Below are 19,179 nucleotides of genomic sequence, written 5' to 3' on the forward strand. Positions count from 1 at the left end.
AGAAGGTTGTGCATTTACTTCCCAAACCAGTGATTTTGAGATAAAATTCTGGCCGATACTGTGAAGGGAATGTTGCGGTCGGAAAATCTGTCCATTAGGTGAAACTTTAAACCTACGACTGTCTGCCATATATGTTGGACATAAAGATTCTTGTAGCACTGTAACAGGGAAGAAGTTCTCCCTAGAGCTATGAGAAACATAAATCACTCAACCAAAATCAATAAAAACCCTTTATCTATTCATTTATTTTCATGAACGTTTGTGACATATTGCTGTGTGCAAATTGAGAGCTGTGTTTCCAACAAAACAGTGTGATGCTTTCACCATACTTCATTGCAATAATGTGTTCGTGAACGGCTTACTTTCCTGAAGGCTTTCTCTATCAGGGATGAGGGAGGAATTGAACCACACTTTGCCCAGGTCCCTACTTCTGACGGCAATCGGACGGCAACAGTAAAAATGTGGTGGTGAACATCAACTGAGGCCAAGGTCACTCGACCTTCCACTGACGGGACACTGACCAGAAACATGAGCTGCTTCCCTTCCTCTCTGCACAGGCTCTCCACAGGCTCGCCACCGATTTCATGCTTTTATTTCAGATTTGCAGCAACTGCAAACATTTCAGGATTGATTGGAATGCATTTTCTGATTCAAAAGTGAGCAAGAACGAAAAGAAGCCGAGGCAAAATGAGAGAGAGAGATGAATGCAACGGTGAATGGGGGAGGAGCAAGGGCCTTCATCCAAGGCAGGGAAGCCGAGAGGGTAGAGAACATGGAACACAGAACAGTGTGGCACAGGAACAGGCCCTTCGGCCCACAAAGTCCGTGCCCAACATGATGCCAATGTAAGCTAATCTCCTCTGCCTGCACGTAATCAATATTCCTCATTCCTGCATAACAGTGTCTACCTGAAAGCCTCTTTAACACTGTGGCACAGCGGTAGAGTTGCTCCCTAGAGACCTGGGTTCGATCCTGACTACGGGTGCTGCCTGTACGGAGTTTGTACATTCCCCCCGTGACCTGCGTGGGTTTTTCGCGGGATCTCCGGTTTCCTCCCACACTCCAAAGACGTACAGGTTTGTAGGTTAATTGGCTTGGTATCATTGTAAATTGTCCCCAGTGTGTGTAGGACAGTGTTAGCGTGTGGGGATCGCTGGTCTGCACAGACTCAGTGGGCCGAAGGGCATATTTCCACGCTGTATCTCTAAACTAAACTAAAAACTACTATCATACCCGCCTCCATCACCACATCACTTGCTGATCCCCTTCATGTCACCTGACGCTTGTTTGAACAAAGGCCACTGCGAGAGGGAAAAGTAGGGTTCGGCTCTCCTCTTCCACTGCTCTGGTGAGGAAGGCAAAGTTTTCCAAAGTGTAGTATCATTGATTGATTGAATGCCAATTCCACATCAACCATTGATCACCCCAGCGGTATGAACATTGACTTCTCCAATTTCAAATAGCCCTTGCGTTCCCTCTCCCCCTCCCCCTTCCCAGTTCTCCCACTAGTCTTACTGTCTCCGACTACATTCTATCTCTGTCCCGCCCACTCCCCTGACATCAGTCTGAAGAAGGGGTCTCGACCCGAAACGTCACCCATTCCTTCTCTCCAGAGATGCTGCCTGTCCCCGCTGAGTTACTCCAGCATTTTGTGTCTACCAGCCATTGATCACCTGTCCACACTAGTCTCTGCGATTCCCCTGTCACTCCCTACACACAAGCGGGAAATTTCAGAGGCCAATTAACCAGCAAACCCGCACGTCTTTGGGATGTGGGAGGAAACCGGAGCACCTGGAGGAAGCCCACACGGTAGTAGGGAGAACATGCAAACTCCACACAGACAGCACCCGAGGTCAGGATTGAACCCTGGTCTCTGTCGCTGTGAGGCAGAGGCTCTACCAGCTTCTGTTAGACATCGCTGGTAGTGGGACAGAATTATAAAGTAAGCAATAACGTCGCTCTAACAGCCACTACTACAGGGGCTCGCTGATAAACCTAAGCCTACTCATCATCAGTGGGGTCACTTCCAAATTATCACCTGTCAAATGAAGCGTGAAAATAATGGACTTCATCAAGATACAAAGCAGACAGCTGATAAATGCCTAGCATCACCAGGAGAGTTTTGAGTAATATTCATTCAGCTCTCCCAGTTTCCATTCAATAAGGTCAGTTTAAACTCGTCTCGGCAATCTATCAGCATGTCATGTGTGTAGCTGGATAGCTGAGGATCTGGCATTCAAAGGAGGAGCAGCCTCGAATCCAGCCGCCCGGCCTCCCGCCACGGTTCAGCAGCACTTCTGCATCAGCGCACTGGAACAAACGCAATGAGAATCCGTCGCAATTACTGCGCACACCACTGCTGCATTCTCACGACAAAGGCAGAGGCTCCACTGGAACCACTTCTGAAGACGAGCAGCACAGGCTCCCTCCCTCTAATGACCAGCTGACCTCCAGCACATCCACTCCAGCAAACGTCTTTGGATCAAAATGCCTTTGGGAGTTCAAAAGGGAGCAGGAATATTTTTTTAAAAGGGCCAAGGGAAAAATGGAGGCAGAAGGCGGCAAGCTGCGAGCAGGCTGGGGCTGTCTGCAACTGCACAGGAGGCCAAGAGCCGCAATGAAAGGCCTTGACATTATGGAATGGTTTAATACACAAGTATCCACACACCGTTGGTTGATCGATTGAAACCTGCAGCATGGAAACAGGCCCTTCGGCCCACCAAGTCTACACCAACTATCACTCACCCGTCCACACTAGTTCTACGTTAACTCACTTTTTCATCCACTCCCCAAGCACATTGGTGGCAATTTACAGAGGCCAAGTCACCTGCAAACCCGTACGTCTTTGGGATGTAGGAGGGAACCGGAACATCTAGAGGAAACCCACATAGTCACAAGTGCAAACTTCACACTTCGTGCAAACTTCACAGAGATAGCACCAGAGGTCAGGACTGAACCTGGGTCTCGGGCATTGTGAGGCAGTGGCTCCACCAGTGCCACTGTGTTGCCTCTACTGCTGTGAGGCAGGCTAATTCCAGTCGCCATAGATAAAATATATAGTCACACGACACGGACAAAGGCCCTTCGGCCCAACTTGTACATGCTGACCGACATGTTCACCTAGGCTAGATCCATTTGCCCGATATCTCTCCAGAACTTTCCACCCATGTGTGGTCATTAATAAATCCAGTCAGGGATTTGGGAGAAATATCTTAGCTTAGCTTAGGTTTGAGATACAGCGTAGAAACAAGCCCTTCGGCCCACCAAGTCCATGCGACCATTGACATCCGGACAATAGTTCTATGTCCTGCATGCTAGAGGCAATTTACAGGGGCTAATTAACCTACAAACCTGCATATCTTTGGGATGTGGGTGGAAACCAAAGCACCCGGAGAAACCGGCGCAGTCACAGGGAGAACGTGCAAACTCTGTACAGACAGCACCCGTAGCTAGGTTCAAACTTGGGTCTCTGGCCTTGTGAGGTAGCAGCTCTACCAACTGCACCTCTATGCCATCCCCGTGCAGACCATTGGGTGAGTGTGGCACTCTTTGCCACACTCCAGACAGTGGAATTCTTTGCCACAGAAGGCTGTGGAGGCCAAGTCGGTGGATATTTTTTAAGGCAGAGAGATAAATTCTTGATTAGTACGGGTGTCAGGGGTTGTGGGGAGGAGAATGGGGTTAAGAGGGGAAGACGGAACAGCCATGATTGAATGGCGGAGTAGACTTGATGGGCCGAATGGCCCAATTCTCTCCTATCACTAATAAGCTCCCTCTCAAAAGGGGTGCTAAAGGCTGGATTAACACATTGGAGAAAGTAAGACGTAGCAAATAGAATTAGAAGAAACTCATGGGACCATAAACCAGATGTGGGCTGGTTGGGCTGATCTTGCCTTGTCCAATTGTCAGTAAATATTTACTGTGCTCACTGAAGAATAACATCAGACCAGGCCTCCCACTGGCATCTAATCAGAGTCCATCAAACCTGAGACAATGTCTGGAAGTCTTCCTCTCCTGCTCCATTCTCAGAAAATATTTTAATTTGCAAAATATTTCAGAAACAAAAAATAACCTGCCTTTCACGTGACCTGCCTCACTTAACTTCAAGGTCGACAGAGCAGTGGCAGTTAAAGGAACGAGTGTGGGGATTGGCTGCAGAATGTAATTAGTTAATTGGTAAGATAGTTAATTAGTAAATTAGTTAATTGATTAGCAAATAAAGGTTGGGCTCGGTTTAGGGGAGTGGCCTGGTTGAGGTGAATAGACAATAGGTGCAGGAGTAGGCCATTCAGCCCTTCGAGCTAGCACCGCCATTCAATGTGATTCATGGCTGGTCATCCACAATCAGTACCCCGTTCCTGCCCTCTCCCCATACCCCCTGACTCTGCTATCCTTAAGAGCTCTATCTAACTCTCTCTTGAAAGCATCCAGAGAATCGACCTCCACTGCCTTCTGAGGCAGAGAGTTCCACAGATTTACAACTCTCTGAATGAAAAAGAAATTCCTTATCTCTGTTCTAAATGCCCCCCCCCCCCCAACAACATTGGGAACACGTTTCCTGCCTCTAATGTGTCCAATCCCTTAATAATCTTATGTTTCGATAAGATCCTCTCTCATCCTTCTAAATTCCAGTGTATACAAGCCTAGTCGCTCCAGTCTTTCAACATACGACAGTCCCGCCATTCCGGGAATTAACCAAGTGAATTGGAGAGGTAAAGTGTAAGTCTTTGGTCCAAGAGTCTTAGGCGAGGAGGCGGCGCGGATACAGCGCGGAAACAGGCCCTTCGGCCCACCGGGTCCGTGCCGCCCAGCGATCCCCGCACATTAAAACACTATCCTACACACACTAGGGACAATTTTTTTTAACATTTGCCCAGCCAATTAACCTGCATACCTGTATGTCTTTGGAGTGTGGGAGGAAACCGAAGATCTCGGAGAAAACCCACGCAGGTCACGGGGAGAACGTACAAACTCCGTACAGACGGCGCCCGTAGTCAGGATCGAACCTGAGTCTCCGGCGCTGCATTCGCTGTAAGGCAGCAACTCTACCGCTGCGCCACCGTGCCGCCACCGTGGGGCAGGGATTTAGATTTCTAGATCACTGGGATCTCTTCTGGGGCAGGGGTGACCAATACAAAAGGGACGGGCTGCACCTTAATAGGAGGGGGACTGGCATTCTGGCGGCAGGTTTGCTAGTGCCACACGGGTAGGTTTAAACTAAACAGTGGGTGGGGTGGAGTCAACAACATGCAAGGGTATGCGTGCAGTTGGCGTGCTTGGAGTTGTATACAGACCACCAAGCTGCAGTAAGGAGGTTGGGGATAGCACCAAGCAGGAAATTATGGATGCGTGTCGCAAAGGTACAGCAGTTACCATGGGTGACTTTCATCTACATATAGATTGAGCCAACCAAATTGGTAACAGCGCAGAGGAGGAGGAGGATTTCCTGGAATGTATACGGGGTGGTTTTTTAAACTGATATGTGGAATATATGACTAGAGGACAGGCCATCCTAGACTGGTTATTGTGTAATGAGGAAGGATTAGTTAGCGATCTTGTCGTGCAAAGCCCCTTGGGCAACAGTGACCATAATATGGTGGAATTCTGCATTAGGATGGAGAGTGACACGGGTAAATCAGAGACGAGGGCCCTGAACTTAGAAGAAAGGAGACTTTAAAAGTATAAGACGGGAATTGGCTAAGTTAGACTGGCAAATTATACTTAATTGGTTGACGGTGGAGATGCATTGGCAAAGATTTAAAGACCGCATGGATGAACTCCAAAAATTGTTCATCCCTGTCTGGTGAAATAATAAAACGGGGAAGGTAGCTCAACCGTGGCTAACGAGGGAAATCAAGGATAGTGTTAAATCCAAGGAAAAGGCATATAAATTGGCTAGAGGAAGCAGCAAACAGCAGGACTGGAGAAATTTAGAACTCAACTGAGGAAGACAAAGGGGTTAATTAAGGGCAGGGGGAAAAAGAGCACGAAAGAAAGCTTGTGGGGAATATAAAACTGACTCTTAAAAACTTCTTTAGATATGTAAAAAGGAAAAGATTAGTGAAGACAAATGTAGGTCCCTTACAATCAGAAACAGGTGGAATTATAATGGAAAACAAGGAAATGGCAGAGCAGTTAAACGAGTACTCTGGTTCTGTCTTCACTAAGATAGACACAAACAATCTCCCAGAAATATTAGGGGACCGAGGATCTAGTGGAGGGAGGATCTGAAGGGAATCCACATTAGTCAGGAAATTAGTAAAAGAAGATAACTACAGATGCTGGTACAAATCGAAGGTTTTTATTCACAAAATGCTGGAGTAACTCAGCAGGTCAGGCAGCATCTCGGGAGAGAAGGAATGGGAATTCCTTAGTCAGGAAATTAGTTTGGTAAACTGTTGGGACTGAAGGCAGATAAGTCCCCAAGGCCTGATGGTCTGCATCCCAGAGCACTCGAGGAGGTGGCCCTAGAAATCATGGATGCATTGGTGATCATTTACCAATGTTCTATACACTCTGGATCAGTTACTGTGGACTGGAGGGTAGCTAATGCAACCCCACTTTTTAAGAAAGGAGGGAGAGAGAAAATGGGGAATTATAGACCAGTTAGCCTTGCGTAGGTAGCAGGGAAGATGCTTGAGTCGATTATTAAAGATGTAATAGCAGCGCATTTGGAAAGCAGTGACAGAATCAGTCAAAAGTCAGCATGGATTTATGAAGGGGAAATCATGCTTGACTAATCTTCTGGAATTATTTGGGGATACAAGTAGAATGGATAAGGGAGAGCCAGTGGATGTGGTGTAATCTGGACTTTCAAAAAGCCTTTGACAAGGTCCCACACAAGAGATTAGTGCGAAAAATTAGAGCACAAGGTATTGGGGGTAGGGTATTGACATGGATAGAGAACTGGTTGGCAGACAGGAAGCAAATAGTAGGAATTAACGGATCCTTTTCAGAATGGCAGGCAGTGACTCGTGGGGTGCCGCAAGGCTCGGTGCTGGGACCCCAGTTATTTACAATATATGTTAACGATTTAGATGAGGGAATTAAATGTGACATCTCCAAGTTTGCGGATGACACAAAGCTGGGTGGCAGTGTGAGCTGCAATGAAGATGCAGGGCGACTTGGATGGGTTGGGCGAGTGGGCAGATGCATGGCAGATGCAGTACAATGTGGATAAATGAGGTTATCCACTTTGGTGGCAAGAACAGGAAGGCAGATTATTATCTGAATGGTGTCACCTTAGGAAAAGGGGAGGTGCAACGAGACCTGGGTGTCCTAGTGCATCAGTCACTGAAAGTAAGCATGCAGGTACAGCAGGCAGTGAAGAAAGATGATGTCATGTTGGCCTTCATTGTGAGAGGATTTGAGTTTAGGAGCTAGGAGGTTCTACTGCAGTTGTACAGGGCCCTGGAGTATTGTGTGCAATTTTGGTCTCTTAATTTGAGGAAGGACATTATTGTTATTGAGGGAGTGCAGCGTAGTTTCACCAGGTTAATTCCTGGGATGGCAGGACTGACATATGATGAAAGAATTGGTTGACGGGCTTGTATTCACTGGAATCCAGAAGGGTGAGAGGTGATCATATAAAATTCTTAAAGGATTGGACAGGCTCAATGCAGGAAAAATGTTCCTGTTTTTGGGGGAGTCCAGAACCAGGAGTCACAGTTTAAGAATAAGGGGTAGGCCATTTAGGACTGAGATGAGAGAAACATTTTCACCCAGAGAGTCGTGAATCTGTGGAATTCTCTGCCACAGAAGGCAGTGGAGGCCAATTCACTGGATGTTTTCAAGAGAGTTAGATTTAGCTCTTGGGGCTAAAGGAATCAAGGGATATGGGGAAAAAGCAGGAATGGGGTACTGATTTTAGATGATCCTCCATGATCATATTGAATGGCGGTGCTGGCTCGACGGGCTGAATGGCCTACTCCTGCACCTATTTTTCTATGTTTCTATTTCCGTGCACCTCCGAGGCAGAATCAGAGAAAGAATGGACACCAAGCCAATGATGTGGAGAGGACACCAGAGGTAAACAGTGTGCGAAAGAAAGGAGGTGGTGAAGTGGTGCCAGGGGTTTCAATAGGAAATGTTGATGGACCCGACCAGACCACGAGCATGTCTACTCATGGTGGATGGAAGGGGAGAGGGGTTGGAGTTTATTGAAGACAGAGGGTATGGGGAACGTGAACCAACCAAACTGAAGTGACATCAAAGACACCACACCCATGCCTCTACTTTCTCAGGAGACTGAGGTAATTCAGCATGTCTCCAGAGACTCTCACAAACGTCTATTGATGCACCATAGAAAGCATAATGTCGGGTTGCATCACAGCTTGGTTTGGGAACAGCTCAGCCAAGAACATGAGAAATTGCAGAGTTGTGGACATAGCTCAGTTCATCACATGGACCAGACTTGACTTTGCGCTGCCTCAGGAAAGCAACCAACACAATCAAAGACCTTTCCCATCCCGCCCGGTCACTCCTTCTCCTCACTTCTGTTGGGCAGAAGATGCAGAAGCTTGAAAGCACCCATTACCAGGCACAGGAACAGCTTCTTCCACTCTGTTATCAAGCTTCTGAACGCTCCTTCCAGAAGCTTGGGTATACACCCGATTATCCAACCTTCCTCAGTGCAGACATTGGACTTTGTCTTTGGAACTGCTTTGCAGCAATGCTGAGAACTATATTCTGCACTCTGTATCTTCCCCTTTGCTTTACCTATTTTACTTGAGTTTTGCTTGGTTGTATTTATGTATGGTATAATCTCATGTGTTTGGATAGCATGCGGAACAAAGCTTTCTACTGTACCTCAGTACGTGAGACAATAATAACCCAAACCCAGTTGTAGGGGCGGAGATTGTTGGCACAGAGGAGACTACAGAGGTAGGAAGGGGAAACTCTGAATAGCAGAGCTGAGACCTGATTGTGTGCAGTCAGCAAGTGCTGGATGGGCAGGAATTGTTGTGGTAGAGTACAAGAGCAGATGAGTTTCTGTACGTCCAGGCAAGATAAAACTGGGCCATTCAGTCGCTCCGATCCCCCAGTGCAATCCCACCTCTATCACGTATGTCCCTGCAACCCATTCTCCTTCACGTTCCGGATTTTCCTACCACCCACCCATATGAGAGATAATTTACAGCGGCCAATTAACCGCCAAACAAGAATTGCTTCAGGAAATGGGAGGAAACCAGAGTACCTTTGGAAACCTGGACCTGGAGATAGGAGGATATGGCTAGAGTGGTAATATTGCTTCTTCAACTTGAATAACCATTCAATTAAATCACAGATTACCGTAGCTTAACTTTGTAACCTTTACATAATAGATAATAGGTGCAGGAATAGACCATTCGGCCCTTCAAGCCAGCACCGCCATTCAACGTGATCATGGCTGATCATCCACAATCAGTACCCTGTTCCTGGCCTCTCCCCATACCCCCTGACACCGCTATCATTAAGAGCTCTATCTAACTCTCTCTTGAAAGCATCCAGAGAATCGGCCTCCACTGCCTTCTGAGGCAGAGAGTTCCACAGATTTACAACTCTCTGAGTGAAAAAGTTTTTCCTTATCTCCGTTTTAAATGGCCTACCCCTTATTCATAAAGTGTGGCCCTTGGTTCTGGACTTCCCCAACATTGGGAACATGTTTCCTGCCTCTAGCGTGTCCAACCCCTTAATAATCTTATACGTTTCAATGACAGAGTGATCAGCCATGATCGCATTGAATGGCGGTGCTGGCTCGAAGGGCTGAATGGCTTACTCCTGCACCTATTGTCTATTGTCTATTGTCTATTGACAAGGTTCTGTGTGGTGAATGCTGAGTTTGCCCTCGATCTTGCTGACATTTTAACCTGACACCAAGTCTACATTTTTGAATTGACCCCATCCCTCAGTCAGATTTTTCCCAGCCTTCCTGACGTCAACAGGCTGGCTCTAACGTTTAACCCTTAGTTCTGGTTTCCAGAGAAAATAGTTTCTCTCCATCTACCCTCTCCAATACATGAACTACCCCAGAGCCACAGAGGGGTCACCTGGCTCACCAAGTGTGTGCCAATTCTTTCATGAAGCAATGCACCTCTCATAAATCACCCCTTTCTCTACTGGACTCAAAGGGACGCAAAGTCTAATCTCGGCAATCTAATCTTTGCTGTGTAACCTTCTTAGCTTTCGGTCACTGCTCTCGCAGGTGAGTGCCTTCATTTTACTGCACATTAATACATTCATAAGCAGGAGCACGGTGGCGCAGCGGTAGAGTTGCTGCCTTACAGCGCAGGAGACCCGGGTTTGATCCCGACTATGGGTGCTGCCTGTGGAGTTTGTACGTTCTTCCCGTGACCTGCATGGGTTTTCCCCAGGAGCTCCGGTTTACTCCCAAACTCCAAAGACTAATGGGTTTGTAGGTTAATTGGCCTGGTAAAATTGTAAATTAACCTTAGTATATGTGGGATAGTTTTAGTGTGTGGGGATCGCTGGTCGATGCGGACTCTGTGGATTGTATCTCTAAACTAAACTAAACATGCGTATAGGATTTGTTGGAAGGAACTGCGGAAAAGCTGGTTTACACTGAAGATAGGCACAAAATGCTGGAGTATCTCAGCGGGACGGGCAGCATCTCTGGAGAGAAGGAATGGGCGAAGTTTCAGGTCAAGGCTCTTCTTCAGACAGAGTGTCAGGGAGAGGGAGACTAGAGATTATGGAGTGAAAACAACAGTTCAAAGCAGACGATGATAAGGAAATGTAGAATAGTTAGTCTGAAGAAGGGTCTCGACCGAAACGTCACCCATTCCTTTTCTCCAAAGATACTGCCTGTCACGCTGAGTTACTCCAGCTTTTTGTGTCTATCTTTGGTTTAAACCAGCATCTACAGTTCCTTTTTACACAAAGAATAGTTCATTGTCAGCTGAGAGGAAGGAAACAAGGAGGCATGCAATCAGTAAAATTAATCAGAAGGACAGTGAAACTAGTCGGAGAACTAGGGTGGGGGAAAAACAGAGAGAGAGAGAGAGAGAGAGAGAGAGAGAGAGAGAGAGAGAGAGGGAAAGCAAGGGTTACTTGAAGTTAGAGAAATCATACTGCTGGGTTGTAAGCTGCCCAAGCAAAATATGGGGTGCTGTTCATCCCAAATTGTGTTGGGCCTCACTCTGGCAGTGGAGGAGGCCCATAGGGTTGCCAACTGTCCCATATTAGCCGGGACATCCCGTATTTTGGGTTAAATTGGCTTGTCCTGTATTAGGCCGGGGGAGGCGCTGTAGGCCCGGACGCTGTAGGCCCAGACAGTGTAGGTCCGGATAGTGTAGTAGGTAAAAAACTGCAGATGCCGGTTAAAATTTGTGCCTGCCTTACGGACAGTGTAGGCCCCGAGGCCCGGGCATCGCCTAACGGAGGTTGCGTAGCAACCCGCCTCCTGGCCCGGGCGGCCGCCGTTGGTGGAGCACGTGGCCGCTGGCTGGGTGAGGTGACCTTGTCCCATATTTGGGAGTGGTATTGTTGGCATCCCTGGAGGCCAGGTCAGTATGGGAATGGGAGGGGGAGTTAAAATGTTTAGCAACAAGGACGGCACGGTGGCGCAGCGGTAGAGTTGCTGCCTTACAGCAAATGCAGCACTGGAGACTCGGGTTCGATCCCGACCACGTGTGCTGTCTGTACGGAGTTTGTACGTTCTCCCCGTGACCTGCGTGGGTTTTCTCCGAGGTCTTCGGTTTCCTCCCGCACTCCAAAGACGTACAAGTTTGTAGGTTAATTGGCTGGGCAAATGTAAAAATTGTCCCTAGTGGGTGTAGGATAGTGTTAGTGTGTGGGGATCGTTGGGCGGCACGGACCCAGTGGGCCGAAGGGCCTGTTTCTGCGCTGTATCTCTAAAAAAACCCATTTCTTTATCTGCTTTGATCTGTTGTTTTCACAACTTACCCCTCCATATCTCTAGTCTCCCTCTCCCCTGACTCAGTCTGAAGAAGGTTCTCGTGCCGAAACATCACGCATTCCTTCTCTCCTGTCCCGCTGCGTTACTCCAGCATTTTATGCGCACAGGATTATTCTACTCACTTGGCAAGCCGGCAGAAATCCAGCTGGGTTGCTTAAACCCAGTGAGTTATTGCTGGGAGGCTGAACTGAGCAAGCTGAGGGACTGGCAGAGTAGTGTTGTAACAAATCTTTCACTTTTGGTCATCAATTATTGAAACAATTGATCAAAGAGTCAGGCGCAGTAGACTTTTAAAATGGTTTAGACTGAAAGACGCTGCGAGTCTGCCCCATGTACTGGCAGCAGCAACAACCAGCTCCTGGTGTCAGGTTCCCAGCTAATAAATAAAATACATTTTGTGTTTGTTTTACTGACAACAACACTTCATTAGTTTAAGAAAATAACTGCAGATGCTGGTACAAATCGAAGGTATTTATTCACAAAATGCTGGAGAAACTCAGCAGGTCAGGCAGCATCTCGAGAGAGAAGGAATGGGTGACATTTTGGGTCGAGACCCTTCTTCAGACTGATGTCAGGGGGGCGGGACAAAGGAAAGATATAGGTGGAGACAGGAAGATAGAGGGAGATCTGGGAAGGAGGAGGGGAAGGGAGGGACAGAGGAACTATCTAAAGTTGGAGAAGTCGATGTTCATACCACTGGGCTGCAAGCTGCCCAGGCGAAATATGAGGTGCTGTTCCTCCAATTTCCGGTGGGCCTCACTATGGCACTGGAGAAGCCCATGACAGAAAGGTCAGACTGGGAATGGGAGGGGGAGTTGAAGTGCTCGGCCACCGGGAGATCAGATTGGTCAATGCGGACCGAGCGCAGGTGTTGAGCGAAGCGATCGCCGAGCCTGTGCTTGGTTTCGCCGATGTAAATAAGTTGATATCTAGAGCAGCGAATGCAATTGATGAGGTTGGAGGAGGTACAGGTGAACCTTTGTCTCACCTGGAAAGACTGTTCCATTGTTTCATTGCGGGGAAAACAAGGATTGGAGGAGGGGGAGGTGGTGGGATGTGGGACTTTGCCTGCACTGATTCACAGAGATCTTCAGCATGGAAACAGGCCTTTCCACCAACTGAGTCCGCACTGTGATCGAAGGGGGACCCGCTGGGGGCACTTCACTGCTGCGAGGAGATATAGACTATATGATTAATTTATTGTAACTGTCAACGCCAGAAACGTTGTGCACTACTTCGGTGATTGTGTACTACTGCGATACTATTTTCCCGGGTTGAATGCAAAAGCAAAGAATTTAACTGTAACTAAGTATAATTGAGTTGACCACCGATTATCTGTTCTCACTCTTATGGTATCCCACTTTCACAACTCTACCAGCCTCGTGCAACCGTGGTGCCCTGTATCTCTGAACTAAAACGTGTGTGGAGTAACCGAGATTATGCCGGAGTTAGCAGGGCGCTCATTTACCTGCAACGCTGCCACAAACTGGATGGTGCTGACCATAGCTAGCGCTGAGCCCTGAGGGAAATTGTAGCGAACCGTGTCCACAAAGTGCGCGCTGTCGATTCTGACGTCCACAAACACGTAGAGCATCTTTATTCCGGCCGTGGCATCGATCGGAACTGAAAGGGTGAAGGACACAGAAAGTCAGCCCACTGACCAAAGAGTGAACACAAGGAACAGATCCATAACACACTCCCCACCTTCCCCGAAGATGCTTCTGATCTTCAGCACCCGAGGTACTTCATTAATGCGTCATTGAATTGAGTTTAGTTTAGTTTAGTTATTGACCAGCGATCCCCGCACACCAACACTATCCTACACACGCTAGGGACAATTTACACTTCTACCAAGCCTATCAACCTACATACCTGTAGTCTTTGGAGTGCGGAAGGAAATCGAAGATCTCGGAGAAAACACACGCGGTCCCGGGGAGAACGTACAAACTCCGTACAGACAACACCCTTAGTTAGGATCGAACCCAAGTCTCCGGTGCTGCAAGCGCTGTAAGGCAGCGACACTACCGCTGTGCCACCGTGTAGTGGTGGAAACCACTTGGAAACAGGCCCTTTGACCCATCGAGTTCATGTCAACCATCGATCATTCATTCGCACCGGTTCTATGTTAATTCTATGGGATTTATAATGCTCAGCAGACAGACATAATACTTCCCCAACTACATGCTGTTGTGCCAGTGTAAAACAGTGGGAAAGGCAGCGTCTCTGGAGAGAAGGAATGCGTGACATTTTGGGTCGAGACCCTTCTTCAGACTGGTCAGACTATTCTCGACCCGAAACGTCACCCATTCCTTCTCTACGGCGATGCTGCCTGCCCCCCTGAGTTACTCCAGCATTTTGTGTCCATCTGTGGTTTAAACCAGCACCTGCAGTTCCTTCCTACATAGTCTCAACAGTGTGCCAACTTGGATAGTGGGACTTAGTTTAGTTTAATTTAATTTAGAAATGCAGCATGGAAACAGGCCCTTCGGCCCACTGAGTCCGCGCCGACCCTCAATCACCCATTCACATTAGTTCTACGTTATCCCACACACAGATAGCACCCGAGGTCAGGATCGATCCCGGGTCTCTGGTGCTGTGAGGCAGTAGCTCGACCAGGTACGTCACTGTGTTGTGCTAGAAGTTTGAAGATGAGACACAAACTCTCAATGCCACCGACCCATTCGCCCGAAGGCACTCATTAAGTGTGAGTAGTTGGGCAAAGTTCTCTGGTATTACTTGGCAGAGTGCAGATGATGTTGTCAAGGCCACTATATCATTCCTATTCCTAGCTGCCCTTGGAAAGGTTGTGGTGAAAATAATTCTACCGTGTTATGAAGGAAGGAGATTTCAGAAAATGATCAGGATATAATAAAGGAATGTGATACATTTCCAATTCAGACAGGTGTGGGACTGAGAGGAGGACTTTTATTCCTCTCGTGCTCTAGAAGTTGTTGATTAGTTTCAAGATATAGCAGTGGAGCATCCCCTTTGGCCCACCGAGTCTGTGCCGACAATTTCCAATTTTACCGAAGCCAATTAACCTGCAAACCTGTCTGTCTTTGGAATGTGGGAGGAAACCGGAGCACCCGGAGAAAACCCACGCGGTCAGGGGGACAGCATACAAACTCCGTACAGACAGCATGGTCATGATTGAACCCGTGTCTCTGGCGCTCTAAGGCAGCAACTCTACCGCTGTGCCACCGTGCTGATGGGAGTGGTTGAGTTTAGGAGATGCTGTCAAATAAATCCTGGCGAGTTGCAATGGTGCATTTTTGCAGATGGTGAATACGGCATCCACGACTTGCTACTGAGGTGTGGAACAAATGTTCAGGTTGCTGGGACCAGGTGCCGTATAGATGGGCGGACAGTTGCCTCTCAAGTATTGTTGAAGCTGAACACATCCCGGCAAATGGAGAATGTTCCAGCACACTCCGGGCGTGTGGTCGTGGACAATGGAGGGACTTTGACGAAGCAAGAGGTGGGTCATTGATGGTCCTCCAGCTTCTGAAGTCAGATAGTAGAATGCAACCTGGCCCTTTGGAACCTCACAGGCAAGAGGGAACAAGAGTGTGGAGTAGGGGTGTGCTGCTAATGGAGCAAGACCCACGTGTATTATGGAGGGGCTTAGGAAGCAGCAGTGTCCAGTTTATAGTAAATAAATGCCCTAACCTTTGCAGATTTAATTACATTCACACTAATGGGATGTGACTAAAAACACTCCGATAAATCATTTCTGTTTTAAGTGAGAAAATATCGGCCGTGTATTAATCGGTTGAAGGGGCACAAAATGAGCGACATTTCTCACAGAGAATTAAGCAGAAAGACATACACCCACACACACCCACACCCACACACACGCATGTACTTCTGCCACAAGGAGAAGATCTAGGTGTATGCTCATTATTGTCAGATGTACTGAGATACAGAGAAAAGCTTTTCTTTGCATGCTGTTCAGTCAAAAGAGATACTATACATGAATACACAAAGCACACGGAAATGCAAAAGGCAGATTGAAGAGAAAGTGCAGAATATAGTCTCTCAGTGGTGTGATGTGACAGTTCCAGTGAAAATGTCCAATTTCAGCATTCAAGCAGGTTGGAAGAATCAGGACTGTACCCCAGCTTACGGGAGGGACCTGTGAGGACTATTTGAGAAACTTGGGAAGAGTTGGCGTGAGGTACAGGAAGCGTGGTTATGGCAGTCAACAACTTATTTTGCACTTACAGTGGTTTAGTTTAGTTTTGTTTGGAGAGACAGCATGGAAATCGACCCTTCGGTCTACTGGGTCCACCCAGGAATCTCCTTAAGAGTGCAGAAAGGAGACTGGCACATTTACAAGGAGGTGGAGAGGCAGTGGATTGGGAGGGGGAAATGGGAGGAGAATTGGGTAAAGATGGAGGAAGAGAGAAGGAATTGGAAGGGGTAGGGAGAGACAAAGTGCGATGAAGGGGGAGAGAGGAAGAGAAGGTAAGAGAGATAGTAGAAAAAGAGGAAGGAGGGGAAATGGAGGGAAGTTAGGGAGGTAAGTGTAGATTGAGAAAGAGGGAGATGAAACAACTTTTATTTTTATTGTATGAAGACAAATAAGACTACAGAAGCTAGAAGTGATGTACAGCACTTTGGTCAACGTGGGTTGTTTTTAAATGTGCTATACAAATAAAATTGACTTGACTTGACTAGAATATAGAAAAAGGTATCTGACGCAGGGTCAAATGTTCACCTCCACCTTTCTCTCCCACTGTTGCTGGTTCACCCATTCAATTCTTCCAGCAGTCTATTGCAGTTAACGAAGATAGACACAAATCGCTGGAGTAACTCAGCGGGTCAGACGGCCTCTCGGGAGAAAACGGATGGGTGACGTTTCGGGTCGGGACCCTTCTTCGGTCTGAAAGTATAGGGGAGGGCACTGGAGGTAAGAAAAGGCCAGAGCAAAGCAGGGCCGGCAACAGATGACTGAGGAAGGGTGGAGCCCACAATGGTCCATTGTTGGCTGGGGAGGAGGCGATCACATCCTTTTTCTCCAGAGATGCCGCTGAGTTACTCCAGCGCGTTGTGTCTTGTTGCAATTCATGTTTACAGTGCCTTAAAACAAGATTGCAAGGTGATTAAGAGGAGGGTTATTTAACAACTGAGGCTGATAAGATTTGAAAAAAATGCTTGTCTGGAGAGGTGGGTTTAGAGGAGTGTTTTACACAGCAGAAAGTAGGGAAGTGGACTGCTCAAGACCAGGTGACCAAACCTCTGGGATGGTTTTGGCAACCTCTTACAGGGACGGAGGGTGAGGAGGAGGAGTTTACTGTACTAATTGTGCAGGAAGGAACTGCAGATACTGGTTTAAAACGAAGATAGACACAAAAAGCTGGAGTAAATCAGTGGGTCAGGCAGCATCTCTGGAGAGAAGGAATGGGTGACGTTTTGGGTCAATAGACAATAGACAATAGACAATAGGTGCAGGAGTAGGCCATTCAGCCCTTCGAGCCAGCACCGCCATTCAATGCGATCATGGCTGATCACTATCAATCAGTACCCCGTTCCTGCCTTCTCCCCATACCCCCTCACTCCGCTATCCTTAAGAGCTCTATCCAGCTCTCTCTTGAAAGCATCCAACGAACTGGCCTCCACTGCCTTCTGAGGCAGAGAATTCCACACCTTCACCACTCTCTGACTGAAAAAGTTCTTCCTCATCTCCGTTCTAAATGGCCTACCCCTTATTCTCAAACTGTGGCCCCTTGTTCTGGACTCCCCCAACATTGGGAACATGTTATCTGCCTCTAATGTGTCCAATCCCCTAATTATCTTATATATGGGTCGAGACCCATCTTCAGACTGGTTAGGGATAAGGGAAACGAGAGGTGTAGATGAGAATGTAAAGAACAATGAATGAAAGATATGCAAAAAAGTAACGATGATATTGGAAACCGGCCACTGTTAGCTGTTTGCACAAACAGTTACCAATGTTAACTGTTACCATGTTAACAGTAACAATGACCCGAAACGTCACCCATTCCTTCTCTCCAGAGATTCTGCCAGAGTTACTCCAACTTTTTGTGTCTATTTACTGTACTGATTGCCCGCTTCGCACTTGATATCCTTTACGAGTCTTGCCTGATGTGCTTTTCACCTGGAGCTCCCCAGATTGATCCTGTTTGAGACCTTGCTTGCTCACCGCAGTACGCAGGAAGGAAGAAAAGGCGTCGGATCAATTCTCACAGCAGTCTGCTTTGTCAAAGCCTCGGACATTTACTGTGAGTCTGCCATCAGGGCCCAGAAAACCAGGCAGGTAATTGATCAACCTCTGGTTCTGGAACTCAACAGGGCAGGACTGCAATAAACAGATAAGACTTGGTCCGGCACTCTTGGTTTAACATTACTGAATGCACAGTCCTACAAAGCTTCTTGGACCTCACGTAGGGGACTTAATGGATCGGCTGATCAATACAGGGAAACGTCAAGGGCCTCATTAACTCCTCATTACTGCATTAGTAAACCAACAAAGTACTGCCAGGGCACAAATCAATACAGAGCCCAACACAGATGGAAGGCGAGTTCAAAGCTGAAAAAATGAGTTGGAAGAAAAGAAGTGTTGAAGTTGCTCGGCACAGAGAGAAAGTGTATTGGGATGCAAGCTATGGTTGGCAGTTGACAACCCAGGGTTCATATGTTCACTAGCTCACCAAAGGAGGCTTGTTGTTGCCTTATGGCCAAGAGAAGCACACCAACACCACGACATCCTTAGAAGGTCCTTAGGAAGCTCAGCATGCCCCGAGCAACCCTCACCAATTTCTACAAATGCGTCATAAAAAACATTTTATCCGGCTGCATCGCAGCATGGTTTGGGAACAGTGCCATCCAAGGCCACAAGGAATTGCAGAGTTGTGGACGCAGCCCAGACCATCACGCAAAACCAACCTCTCTTCCATTGACTCCATCTATACCTCATGCAGCCTCAGCAAGGACCAGTCTCATCTGGTCCCTCCTCTCCCCTCTCCCATCAGGTAAGAGATACAGAAGTTTGAAAATGCATACATCCGGATTCAGGGACCGTTTCTTCCCAACTGTTAGCAGGCAACTGTATGGTGCTCTCACTAGCTAGAGTGCGGTCCTGACCTCCCATCTACCTCACTGGAGACCTTTGAACTAACTTTAATTGGACTTTATCTTGCACTAAATGTTGCACCCTTTATCTGTGTGCTGTGGACAGCTTCATTGAAATGATTGTACAGTCTTTTCTTTGACTGGATGGCACGCAAACAAAAGTTTTA

At 47.5% G+C, this 19,179-nt stretch overlaps 1 protein-coding gene across 1 annotated transcript in view; it reads right to left on the reverse strand.

The window, feature by feature from the left end:
- dph1 (diphthamide biosynthesis 1) overlaps nt 1-19,179 on the reverse strand; it is a gene marked incomplete at its 5' end in the record, with an annotated part of 649,238 nt that overhangs the window by 278,070 nt on the left and 351,989 nt on the right. The window contains one exon of the mRNA XM_078422395.1: nt 13,386-13,540. Coding sequence (XP_078278521.1) covers nt 13,386-13,540 — 155 coding nt within the window. The remainder of the gene's footprint in view (nt 1-13,385; nt 13,541-19,179) is intronic.

Source organism: Rhinoraja longicauda, chromosome 26 (assembly GCF_053455715.1).
Source record: "Rhinoraja longicauda isolate Sanriku21f chromosome 26, sRhiLon1.1, whole genome shotgun sequence".
NCBI classification, from domain to species: domain Eukaryota; kingdom Metazoa; phylum Chordata; class Chondrichthyes; order Rajiformes; family Arhynchobatidae; genus Rhinoraja; species Rhinoraja longicauda.